Below are 12,500 nucleotides of genomic sequence, written 5' to 3' on the forward strand. Positions count from 1 at the left end.
GGAAGGGATGATATGGGAAAAAATATGGATTATTGCAGCTGGAGGTCTATTAAAATAAAACACAGGTCACAATCCACAGGTGAGTGTATATGTCACTGTGCTGCAGACAAATAAACAACACCAAAAGTGTCTCCTAGCGCTAATCACTAAACAAAAATGTTATTTCAGGGTTCGGGGAAACTTTTGGCTTAGTTGTTGATTATTGGAGCAGCCATTTCTAGTCTTGACCTGTGGAATGTGGCCTGTATTTAACAGACCCGCCTTCATTGCAGCTGTCACACGAGTCTACAGCGCCACATACAACTGGTAAAACAACCAGATCAGTAATCTATGAACCCTATTGCACAATTTTGTAATTTGTAACAATCTGACATGGTGAAAACATTGAACAACAGTAACAATGATCACGTTAGGGAATTACAAAATCAAAGCAAAACGTAAAGGTACGTACGAAATAAAATCACTTTATTACCGTTACGTATTTCAAAAACCATTATGTTCTTTTATACATCAGGGGCACCCAACGTCAATTTTCGGAAAATATCTGTTCGGAAGACGATTTGAGATCTGGAATTTTCGGAACATTTGTTGTAAAACTTCTTGCTTGCCTGCATGTCCTAGGATTTTCGAACATCTAAAAAATGGTCTAATTGCCGATTTTTAACGGATTTTTATCCTAAAAAGGTCACCTCGAATTTTCGGGAGGCTTTTTTCTGGCTGAAATTTTCGGAAAGGTAAGTTTTGATCCCTATAATTTTCGGATCACTAGACTTTCAGCTAGGAAATCCGAACAGAAGAAAATTTTTTAGGGGATAAAAATATGCCTATATCTACCGTTTAAATACCAAGTGGTTTTTAACTATATTCTCGTTGGGTGCCCCTGATACATCCAGCGATCGCTATTCCAGAGGTCTAAGGTGCACAATAAGCGTACGTGAGCTGGTCAAGATGGACGTGATTTTGTAAGCTCCGCCTGTAAATTTAGTTTTTCTTTAATTTCGGATATTATTTTAACAATGCCTGGGAAAGACAACTCTTAAACAGGAGAATGCAAACCTACGAGCAAATGTGGAATCATTGACCAAGGAAATTGCCGCACTTAAAGCAATTATCGAGCAACAAGAAGCTCGATCAGCATCGCAACAGGAAGAACCGCCTGAAGTTTACGCTACTCAGGCTACTGCCAACGTGACAACGGAAGAGGAATATACTTTGTCCTATCTAAGTAAGGAATATCACGATCTTAACGGCTTCAGAATTGCAGTTAAAAAGGAACTACAGCGTCTCGGCAAATGCGTATCTGAGCTTGCTGTGAAGATTGACAATGTAGCGAAGGCGATAGACGAGTTCCAAGCTGATAATAGCTATCGCTACAACATAAAGATAGTTGAAAAGGGAAAAGGGAACTAACGAATCTGCAGATGAAACTAGCGGAATATGTGTAGCTTTGTTCAGAGAAATGGGTGCAGATGTCTCGATAAACGATATTGATACAGCGCATCGAGTTCCTGGCAGAAGTAATTCAAGCCAAGATCCCAGACCAAAGGCTATAGTCTGTAAATTTGTCCGTCGCCTTGCAAGAGACAAAGTTATGGCCAAACGAGCCGATGCCAACAAAGCCAATCCTGCTGCGCTTGGCTTCAGAGATAACGTATCCCTTAGCGCCGTTAGAGTCTTTGAACATCTCACACCGCGACTACAAGAAGTTCTCTACGAAGCAAACAAATTCAAGACCCAGTACCATTTCAAGTATTGTTGGGCCAAGAATGGTGCTATTTATCTTGGCAAGAGTGATGACTCAAGAGCCATTCGGATTAAGGATGTCAGTTACCTCACCGGAATTCAAAGAGAAAGATAAGTTAAACTTCTTTCATTTCTAATTTCGATTTGTAAATTGTGAACACCATAGCAATGACTTCGAAATTGTTATTTCACGAATTGCCTTCAGGCGCGTAGCGTGGTCATTTTTTCAAGTACGCACAAGTACATATGATCTAGAAACCTAAGTAAACTGAGCGAAAAATACTGCGTTCTTTATTTCTTGTCGAAATAGTTGTGTGAATACAAGCAAAGAACAAAGCCTCTTGCCCTTATTTTGAGCAAACTTGGTGCAAACAAAACATTGTTTTGGTTGTGCTAGCGTGACTGGAATTGTCAAGAACGTTCTCGGAACGTCGCTTCTTTGTCATGAACGTTCTTGTAACGTCGCTCCTTTGCAACCTCGCCTTTTTGTTGCACGCTGGCCAAACAACACTGCATTGTTAGTGCAAAAAAAAGGTACAGTGAAGGTACAATGGAAAACTAAGTTAGAACATGGTAAGCTTTTGTTTTAGTTTTTAGAATTTAATCAAAGTAGTGCTTTCATCACGAAATCTTGGTTGCGTACAAGTAAAATGTTAAGAATAGAAACAATTGCTAAAAATCTCAAAATTTTCTAGTCACTTCAAGTACGCATGTGCATATTTGCGTATAGGACGCTACGCGCCTGGCCTTACGCCAGTGCGAGTTACATTGCTTCATATCATGGCCAGTTTAATAACGTCATAATGAATAGTTTGCCTACTAAGTATCTAGATAAACTTTCAAGTCTATACGATTTATATCTGTTCTCTCTAAACATACAAAACGGCATAAACTCCAATTCTGATTTGTTTTATGAAAACATTAAGAGCCACTATTATTCGCCACATAACTTCAATCTTTTAAAAAATAAGCTACCTCGCAACGAAAGCAATCTCTCTTGGCTTCATAATATAATGTAAGAAGCCTAAGACGTAACCTTGAAAACCTCCAGGTGCATTTGTTAGATGAACTGAAGTATAGTTTTTTCCTGTAATTGGAGTTTCTTAAACTAAAATAAGTACAGTTGACTCTGTAAACTTTGACACGTCTATACCTGGCTATAAATTTGAATACCGTTCCGACACCTCTAGCTTCTGGAGGTGTTGGCATGTATGTCAAAGACAGCTTGAATTACACGATTATTGATAAAACTTCCAACGAGGCTTTCCAAGCTTTATGGATTGAAATTCATCTCTTTCGGCAGCCAAACATCATCTGTGGTGTGATGTATAGACAACATAACTCTCTAGAAGTATTCTTGAACTATTTTGATGAAACACTGGAAAAGTTCAGCGCTTTAAATAAACCCATTTTTATCATGGTTGATTTCAACATAAACCTCCTTGCTGTTGAAACATGTAATTATGCACATAAATTTCTTCTCTCATTACAGAGCTTATAAGAAACGATTTAGAAATACATGAAACAAGAAATATAAGTGAAAGAAACCGACGTTTCGGTGCATCTTGCGCCATTATCAAGGTGATAAAGATAAAATGCGGTTTGTAAAAAGGCTACGTTAAAACGAATTTGCATAAAAGAGTGCCAAGCTAATTACATGAATACTTTAGCACGAAGAGAATCCGACTGTACATTCAATGCTGGTTTAAGATATTGAATACACAGCATTTCATTAACAAGGCAGTCAAATTTGTTCGTGCATTTCTTGATTACATTGAAGCGTGCTAAGAAATTGTTCGGAACAGCAGTGTTATGATCTTTGCAATAATGCCTGTAAATAGATGACGCCTTTTGACGGTGTCCCTCAACGCGCGTGTGAAGGTGGCCCTTTCTTTGTGTACCCGACATAACCTGCATCGCACAGGTCACACTTGAATAAATAAACAACGCATTGCTGGGTTACGATGTTAGGCTTGGACTCACGCAAGCTTAGATCTTGTTTAAGCTTGCGGCTAGTAAACACGGGTTGAATGGTCTTCTGCACCTTGCTACTAAGATCTCTAAGTTGTCGTTTGACAGACACTGCAGCATCCTGATCTTTATAGGGGATAACTATCCGGATGGCGTCATCGGTATGCTGTTTAGGTTGGTCCACTGCGACTCTCGAGGTGATAAACTTGTTGATGACGGAATCAATAAGGTGATTCGGATACCTCAGCTTACGGAAAACTTCTCTCAGACGTTCACACTCTTCTGAAAAATGCGCCCAAGATGATGATAGCCGGTGCGCACGATCAAGCATTGTGACGAGCAAGCCATGCTTGTAGCGGCTGTCCACATGGCTATGATAGTGCAGGAGTAGCCCTGTGTTTGTCGGCTTGACGTAAACCTTTGTTTCAACACATGGTGCGCGATTTAAAAGCTGTACCCCAAGGAAAGGGAGCATCCCATTTTTCTCTACCTCCATAGTGAAGCTCACGGCGCTATGGGCGTGGTTCAGAGTATCCAAAAATTGTGTAGCCGCTGCCAGATCCGGCATCCTGACTAGAGTGTCGTCTACGTAGCGGCGGTAAAATTCTGGGAGTTTTCCTTGACTTTTTAGGGACCCTTCAATAGAGCACATAAATACATTAGCCAAAAGGGGTCCAAGGGGAGACCCCATAGCTACTCCATCGGTCTGTTCGTATAAGGCCCCGTCGAACTGAAACAGCTGCCCCTTTGTAGCAACGTGCAGAAGATCAACGAGATCAGTTCTGGTCAAGTTTAGATCATACGTGTCGTTGAACCAGTTGTTCTCGAAAGCTTTCCGTGCCAGGATGTCAATTGTTTCGTCTAAGGGTACATTTGTGATGAGCGATGAGACGTCATAAGATACCAAGATTTCTCCCGGGTTTATCTTAACTCCACGAATTTCATTTGTGAAGGCAAAGATATCAGTGATGGTATGTTCGTTTACCGACAAGGGCTTAAGCTTAGCATCAAGCCATTTAGCAAGGGCGTAGTTGTAAGTGCCCGTAGCAGATAATATAGGACGCATTGCTAATTGCCTCTTGTGGGTCTTGGGCAACCCGTATAAGTGAGCCAGTCTTGATCCGGTAGGTCGAACGGAGTCAGCAATCGCCGATGGTAAAATTCTGCGCACTGTTGACTCTACCAGTTTTTCTTTCTCTAGTAGGGGATGGTAATACTTAGGTGGTCTCCCTTTACTTTTTGGTCTCTCTAAGGGGACAGCACGGAATTTGCTTGTATCATTCACAGAGGCCTGCGACAACAACCGCAGATATTCCTGCTTATCCATCACGACTACACCTGACCCTTTGTCCGGTTTAGTGATAACAATGTCATCGCGTCTCTTTAATTCTTCGATGGCTGCTAGAAGTGCCTTAGGGGGACGCGGGCCTTTCCGTTCAATGTAGTTGAGAGCCACAGATCGAAGTGTAGTGGCAGCCAGTTCTTTCATTTTCTCATCGGAGAGACTGCGCTCGAGGCTCCAATAGGCCTTCTCGAAGGATGCTTTCACCTCTATTGGAGATACACGTTGTGGTAAGGCAAAATTCAAACCCCGACAAAGCACAAGCGTCTGGAAAAACGAGAGTTCGTAGGATGAGATGTTCAAGATATGCTCGTCCAGGTCCATCTGATTGTTGATAAGACGTGAGATCTTGCGCGTATGGGTGGTGTCAGGATGCCGGCAGCGGCTACACAATTTTTGGATACTCTGAACCACGCCCATAGCGCCGTGAGCTTCACTATGGAGGTAGAGAAAAATGGGATGCTCCCTTTCCTTGGGGTACAGCTTTTAAATCGCGCACCATGTGTTAAAACAAAGGTTTACGTCAAGCCGACAAACACAGGGCTACTCCTGCACTATCATAGCCTTGTGGACAGTCGCTACAAGCATGGCTTGCTCGTCACAATGCTTGATCGTGCGCACCGGCTATCATCATCTTGGGCGCATTTTTCAGAAGAGTGTGAACGTCTGAGAGAAGTTTTCCGTAAGCTGAGGTATCCGAATCACCTTATTGATTCCGTCATCAACAAGTTTATCACCTCGAGAGTCGCAGTGGACCAACCTAAACAGCATACCGATGACGCCATCCGGATAGTTATCCCCTATAAAGATCAGGATGCTGCAGTGTCTGTCAAACGACAACTTAGAGATCTTAGTAGCAAGGTGCAGAAGACCATTCAACCCGTGTTTACTAGCCGCAAGCTTAAACAAGATCTAAGCTTGCGTGAGTCCAAGCCTAACATCGTAACCCAGCAATGCGTTGTTTATTTATTCAAGTGTGACCTGTGCGATGCAGGTTATGTCGGGTACACAAAGAAAGGGCCACCTTCACACGCGCGTTGAGGGACACCGTCAAAAGGCGTCATCTATTTACAGGTATTATTGCAAAGATCATAACACTGCTGTTCCGAACAATTTCTTAGCACGCTTCAATGTAATCAAGAAATGCACGAACAAATTTGACTGCCTTGTTAATGAAATGCTGTGTATTCAATATCTTAAACCAGCATTGAATGTACAGTCGGATTCTCTTCGTGCTAAAGTATTCATGTAATTAGCTTGGCACTCTTTTATGCAAATTCGTTTTAACGTAGCCTTTTTACAAACCGCATTTTATCTTTATCACCTTGATAATGGCGCAAGATGCACCGAAACGTCGGTTTCTTTCACTTATATTTCTTGTTTCATGCATTACAGAGCTGTTCATTAATTCCAACAGTTGACAAACCAACTCGAGTATATAATCCCGGGGGGGTTACTCCCTTATAAGGGCTTAATGGGGACGTGCGGCCAGCCAGGGTATGTTTTTCGGGATTTTTGTCTTGAACAGGGTATCGAATTTATCATTTTTTGTCATAATCAGGGTATTGATTTATCAATTTTTGTCTTAAGCTGGGTTAAATGTCTTAAACAGGGTATCAAAAATCAGAATTCTGTCTTAAAATGGGTAGGAAAATCAGCGATAATTGTCTTAAACAGGGTCAGGGTATGAGGGGCCGCGCCGCACCTCCCCAACCAGGGATACCCCCCCCCCCCCCGGGTATATAATGACTCCGCAACTCTAATTGATAACATTTTTGTTAACAAGCTTGATAGCAAAATTATAAGTGGGAACATCGTATCTGACATTAGCGACCACTATTCACAATTCTGTTTTGTTCATCGCGTCAAGGTGATTGCTGTAAATAGCAAAATATCAAGAAGAGATTATTCTCAGTTCTCAGAACATGATTTTGTTGCTGAGCTCGCTGAAAATAATGTTTAACCAATTAAAAGCGTTTATTGATAAAAATGATATTCTTTATAGATCGCAGTATGGTTTCCGAGATAAACATTCCACTCAACGTGCAATACTTGATATCGTCAACTCCATACAAAGGAACATGGACATTAAACTGTTTTCGTGTGGTATTTTTATCGACTTAAAGAAAGCTTTCGATACAGTTGATCACTCAATCTTGCTCAACAAATTAAATCATTATGGAGTCCGAGGCATTGTTAACGATTGGTTTTCATCATACTTATTTAAGCGCACTCAAACAACTGAGATCAATTCGTTTATTTCTGATAAGGAAATTGTCCCATGTGGTGTTCCACAAGGCTCAGTGCTGGGTCCTCTTCTATTTCAGATATTTATTAACGATATTCCAAATTCCTCACAGAAGTTAAATTTTGTTCTATTTGCGGATGACAGAACATGCTTTATGCTAATAGACATCTCAAGTCCCTCGAGGAGACCGTTAACAAAGAGCTGAAAAATGTATGTGAATGGCTGCATGTAAATAAGCTGACACTTAACATTACGAAATCTTAGAACTTTGTTATTTTTCGACCTCCATAGCGATCGCTAAATTATGAGATCAAACTCAAAGTAATAGACTACAGCACCAACATATCGTCAGGTCTGGAGTGTAAGGAATATGTTAAGTACTTAGGTGTTCTGATTGACAACCATTTGTCCTGGAAATATCACCTAGACTATATCGCCGTGAAGATTAGTAAAATTGTTGGAGTAATATCTCGTCTAAGACACTTCGTTCCATTCTGTACTTTGAGAAGCATATATCAGTCCCTCATACTTCCCTACTTGACATATGGTTTAACTGCTTGGGGCCAAGCCGCTAATGCCCACCTTAATAAATTATTGCCTTGTTACTTCAAAAACGTGCAATACGTTTGATGTATTTTCTAAATCCAAGAACTCATGTTATTCCTTTTTTCATCTCTTCAAAAATATTACCCATTCACCTGCTTTACTTTGAAGCTATATTACACTCTATGTATGATGTTTCAAATAATACTGCTCCAAAAGATTTTTCTGACAAATTTATCAAGACCAGCTTGATTCATTCATATAACACGAGAGCTGCATCTTGTGGCAAATATCATATAAAATATTCACATCAACAGCGCAATTCTTTTTCATGCTTTGGCGTGAAAGCGTGGAATTGTCTCCCATCGTGAGTATGTAATCAACCTAAACTGGCGTTCAAGAAATCAATTCGCTAAGCTTCATTCGCAGCTCTAGAAAGCGAGGAGGATTATATTGAGGGACCCAATTTACTCTCCAAAATTAATTTATATCTTACATAACTTTTTGTAACAATTCACTGTCAATCTCTTCGCCTGTTTAGTTTGTTTAGTTTATTACGCTACTTATTATCAATCAATTGTGCAACTATATTTATCTCTGGATGCTAATGATTGTATTTTATTTATAGTTTATTCCTGTCATTTTTCATAGTCTGTTATTTGAAGCTTACAAATTGGTTTATTTTCTTCCTTTTCCCTGCACAACTTGCCTTGACTAGCTTACGCTATACACGAGTTGTACATGTCCTTCTTTTAATTGTTAAATGTTAATAAAGTTTTATCGTTGTTATTATTATTGTTGTTGCTACGTGAAAAGCCAACGTAGCTTTAATTGGAATCGAAGCCTGACGTAGATCACCGTGCAACGTGAAAAAATGGCGAATTATTTTTGACTGTTATGCTTGTTAATTTGCGGCTGCCTCTTAAGGACGTTCGCGCGAAAATTTTTCAACATTGATTTTTTTCTGAAACTTTTACCACTGTAAGATGATGAGTTAGTTATGTCAGAAATGTAAAAAAATGGGGGGTCACCGACTTCGTTTTGGAGAGAACTTGCCCGGAAAACACTCAAAATGTGACAAAATCGGGCTTCGTTAGCGAATAAGGCCAGTGTCTATAAACCCAAATATATTGCAATCACATCTTTGAAGTGAAATCTTCTCTGCCAAATATTATTTAAGTGGACTTATTAAGTGAGTTTAGTCAGCTGGTGAGGTTCCTTAAAGATCAAGTTCGCATTTAGCGACCACAGTTTCACGCGCCTTGCAGTCGCAAGGTGGCAGACCTTGATGTCCCGTGAGCAGAAATCTTGAAATTTTTTAAACTTCCCACATTGATTTTTTGTTCATTTTTGGACAACGTGGAGAGAAATGTAAATAAAATCCGTTTCTGGAAAGAAAAATAGGGGTCACCGAACGTCCAAGACCGTTAAATCCAGGCAAAGCTATAGCAATGGCCTTTTTGCCCTATCATTTCTCATTTTATTACTTAGCGCGCGCGCTCGTGTATGACGTGGCGTGTGCATTTGCGTGCGCAGTAAGGATGCGCAGAAACAATTGGCGCGAACGTCCTTAAGCCGCGGCTACACGAGCGATTTTTTGCTTGCGCTGGTGATGCGATTTTTTTAAACTTTGTCGCGTCGCCAGCGCGAGCTGAAAATCACACGTGTAGCCACCCTTGAACTGGCGACGCGACAAGTGAAAAAATCGCAAGAAAAAAGTCGCCAGAGTTGAAACTTTTGCGACAAAATCGCAGAGATAGTTGCCCGTGTAGCCACCCTGCAACTTTTTGTCCGCGCAGGCGACGCGACAAAATCTGAAAAAAGTCGCATCACCGGCGCGAGACAAAAATCGCTCGTGTGGCCGCGGCTTTACGGAACAGCTCACTAGGCGCCATCTTTCTTTCGACAATACAGCAATCAGAGTTCATGTGAGAAAAGCACCAATCAACGATCTTTTTAGTTCACTCTGTGCCAGGGTCTTCTCAAGACCCGCCGCCATATTGAAAGCCGAAAAGACCCTGGGAATGAGGTTGCAATAGTCAAGGATTTCTCCGGATAACTGTAAATGTACTTACTAGATGAAAAGAAGAAAACACAGGCGAGGAGAGCAATACTTTGTAGACTTGAATCTTAATCCAGAGGCTAAATTGTATTGATATTGGCTCCACCCCTGAACAGATTTACCTTGTGGTAGTTAAAAAGGGTTTTATATGTGAATTGTATGCAGGAGTTTTACAAAGCGAAAGAGAGCTTGCAGTGCTATCCCGCGCTCATTGCTGTGCTACTGGAAGATCCTGCTTGAAGTCTTCCTTGGTAAAATAACAGACCCGAACAGACAATAGAGCAGTCAGATTTTTAGGTTTTATGAACCCATCCACGTTTTATTGGCTAAACTACAGAATACAGGGCCACTTTTAACCATGAACCAAACGAGACGGCTCGTTTGGCTCGGCAGTGGGAAAAATTGTTTTGCGTTAAGTGTTGGGTTGATATATTTAGCGGCTCGTCTGGCTCGCCAGTGCATGTAAGAACGAGGAATAATTTTTTTCATAGGCTCACACGCTCGTTATGTCAATGCAATGGCTCGTTTGGCTCGGTAGTGGATGAAAGAAAGGCGAATAATTTCTATGACGTTAAGTCTCGTGTGAACAATATTGCACTGATTTACCGATTAATTATAAGCCTAAGGGCTCGTTTCAGTGATTAGGCCTAAGCACTCTTTTAAAATTTTAGCTTTATTCTAAATTAAACGCTTCCCCGTGTGAAAGCAAACAACTACGTTTGCTGAAGCATCGAAGACGGCTGTCGCTGAAGGAAGAAAGTGAAGGTACGCTTGTCGAATATTTCTTTGTCGCATGTTTAAGGTTTTTGTCTTTTACATTTCCTTTGTTTGATTTTTGCCGCCTAGTTTGATTGACTAGAAAATCTATAAGTATTAAGTGACTTAGGCTTCTATCGCACTTATGGCCTACACGGCCTACTACCTATTGGGTTAAACTTCAGAATACCCCGCCACTTATTTGCATGTCATTGAATGAGAATAAGCTCTATTGTATTAAGTCTCGTTCTTCAAAAGATGCCGCATAGGGGAAACAATAGTGGTTAGCTGTGACGGAGTATTCTGAAGTTGCTCCACCTATTGAACCACAAGACTGTTTACCACAGTTCATCTTACATTTGAATTTCTCGAAGCAGAAAGGTCACACAAGAATGAGAAAGTGATCGGGGATCGAACTTGGTAAGGTCGAACACGTTTGTTGACTATTGCTACGTCATAACACGTCATATCCAAGATGGCGCTCTCCAAGTCACGAAAGAGGCAACTTCAAAGTGCTCTTGTCACATTTTAACAAGGAACTGGAGAGAACGGAAATTATTTTCGAATTCCTGGGGAAAAGTTTTCGTAATTTAGAGAAACTTTTTCTAGGCCGTATTTTCCCTTTAAGAGAAAAAACTTCGGGATTTTTTATTGAAGTGAAGTTGATGAATTTTTGCCTCAAGTGTTTGAAGGGTTCACAGATTTGAAATAATTTCTTTCTTAATGGGATTATTGCATGAACACCTTCAGTGTTACTAGAATCTACTCCAATAATAATAATAATAATGTACACGCTTTACATGTATAAAAGAAGTGAAGTGTACAGGCATTGAGGTAAGAAAAGTAAGCTCAGCCTGGCAAATACGTCACAATAACAAGAGGCGTGTGATTCCTTTCCACAAATTCTGGTGTAAAAGAAAGCACAACTTGCGACAAAACATGCTTACAATACACAGAAAATGGAAATATGCACATTAAACCTATATAAATGTTGACTAATAACATAATGCAAACAAAGAGCGTTTATGCTTCATTACGTGGGATGCCACAGGCAGACCACGTCTAAATTCCAGTTGAGGTGTTTTTGTTGCTGTTCTTTTTCGTAGTCACAAATGTGCATACCCCGCAGAAATTGAAGGAAACCCCAGAAACTGGGGATATGGGGGAATAATTACAATTCCCCATGGTAGTCTTACACTCCTCAAACACAAGCCCTCAGCTGTATTGAGCACACAAAAGAAGGGTGCTAAGCCACTCAGTCATGAAGTCCTGTACATAAAATAACATGCTAATTTGTCTTATAAGTATCACCCAACTAGTGGACTAAATTATGCAAATCCTGCATTGTGATTGGGTACGCTACTAGAGGACTATTAGTAATAGTCCCCATTCCTTTAATAATGCTAACCGTAACCCTAATTATGACTAAAGACACTTTTTAGGCTTAAGGTTAGTTCCTGTGATAGTCTTAGCTTTATCTAGTAATGCAGTGACCTGTGACCTGCTTTTTCTTCATGCCCCGTGAAATGTCCAAAACCTGTGTGGAAATGCGGTCAGTTGGCAAAGACAAAGTGCATCTGGAGATGGATTTGTTTACCTACAAGATGAGGGCTAACATCATCTCATAGTTAACCATCGCTTAAACTTTGTTGCTCCAGACAAAAGAGCCCACAGTAGGTCATTGATATGGTGGCAAGTGAAATGAAGTATGCCTCTTACAGGAACATCCATGGATTTCTACCACAGTGATTTACTTGGACGCATCATTGAGCATATATATTGCCGATCTCTACAAAGAGCGATAAATCGCAAAAGTGCACTAAATCCACCTTTTT

At 40.6% G+C, this 12,500-nt stretch overlaps 2 protein-coding genes across 2 annotated transcripts; one reads left to right on the forward strand and one right to left on the reverse strand.

Moving 5' to 3' along the window:
* Positions 1-3,016: 3,016 nt before the first annotated feature.
* On the reverse strand, positions 3,017-5,268 carry LOC138005804 (uncharacterized). Its single transcript, XM_068851983.1, has 2 exons — positions 3,655-5,268; positions 3,017-3,057 (listed from the first exon to the last, which is right to left on the reverse strand). The coding sequence occupies exons 1-2, from the start codon at positions 5,201-5,203 to the stop codon at positions 3,017-3,019; spliced, it is 1,590 nt and encodes a 529-aa protein (XP_068708084.1). The 5' UTR covers positions 5,204-5,268.
* Positions 5,269-5,428: 160 nt separating this feature from the next.
* Positions 5,429-6,097, forward strand: LOC138005805 (uncharacterized). Its single transcript, XM_068851984.1, has one exon. It carries the CDS (start codon positions 5,429-5,431, stop codon positions 6,095-6,097), a length of 669 nt encoding a protein of 222 aa, XP_068708085.1.
* Positions 6,098-12,500: the final 6,403 nt, after the last annotated feature.

This window comes from Montipora foliosa, chromosome 6 (assembly GCF_036669935.1).
Source record: "Montipora foliosa isolate CH-2021 chromosome 6, ASM3666993v2, whole genome shotgun sequence".
NCBI classification, from domain to species: Eukaryota; Metazoa; Cnidaria; class Anthozoa; order Scleractinia; family Acroporidae; genus Montipora; species Montipora foliosa.

Bases quoted from the DNA above. Each gene is read 5' to 3' on its own strand.
- LOC138005804 (XM_068851983.1), bottom strand. From the start codon at position 5,203: ATGAAAGAACTGGCTGCCACTACACTTCGATCTGTGGCTCTCAACTAC. The intron at 3,058-3,654 runs GTTATGTCGGGT...ATCACACCACAG, and splicing joins GTGTGACCTGTGCGATGCAG to ATGATGTTTGGCTGCCGAAA.
- LOC138005805 (XM_068851984.1), top strand. From the start codon at position 5,429: ATGCCGGCAGCGGCTACACAATTTTTGGATACTCTGAACCACGCCCAT.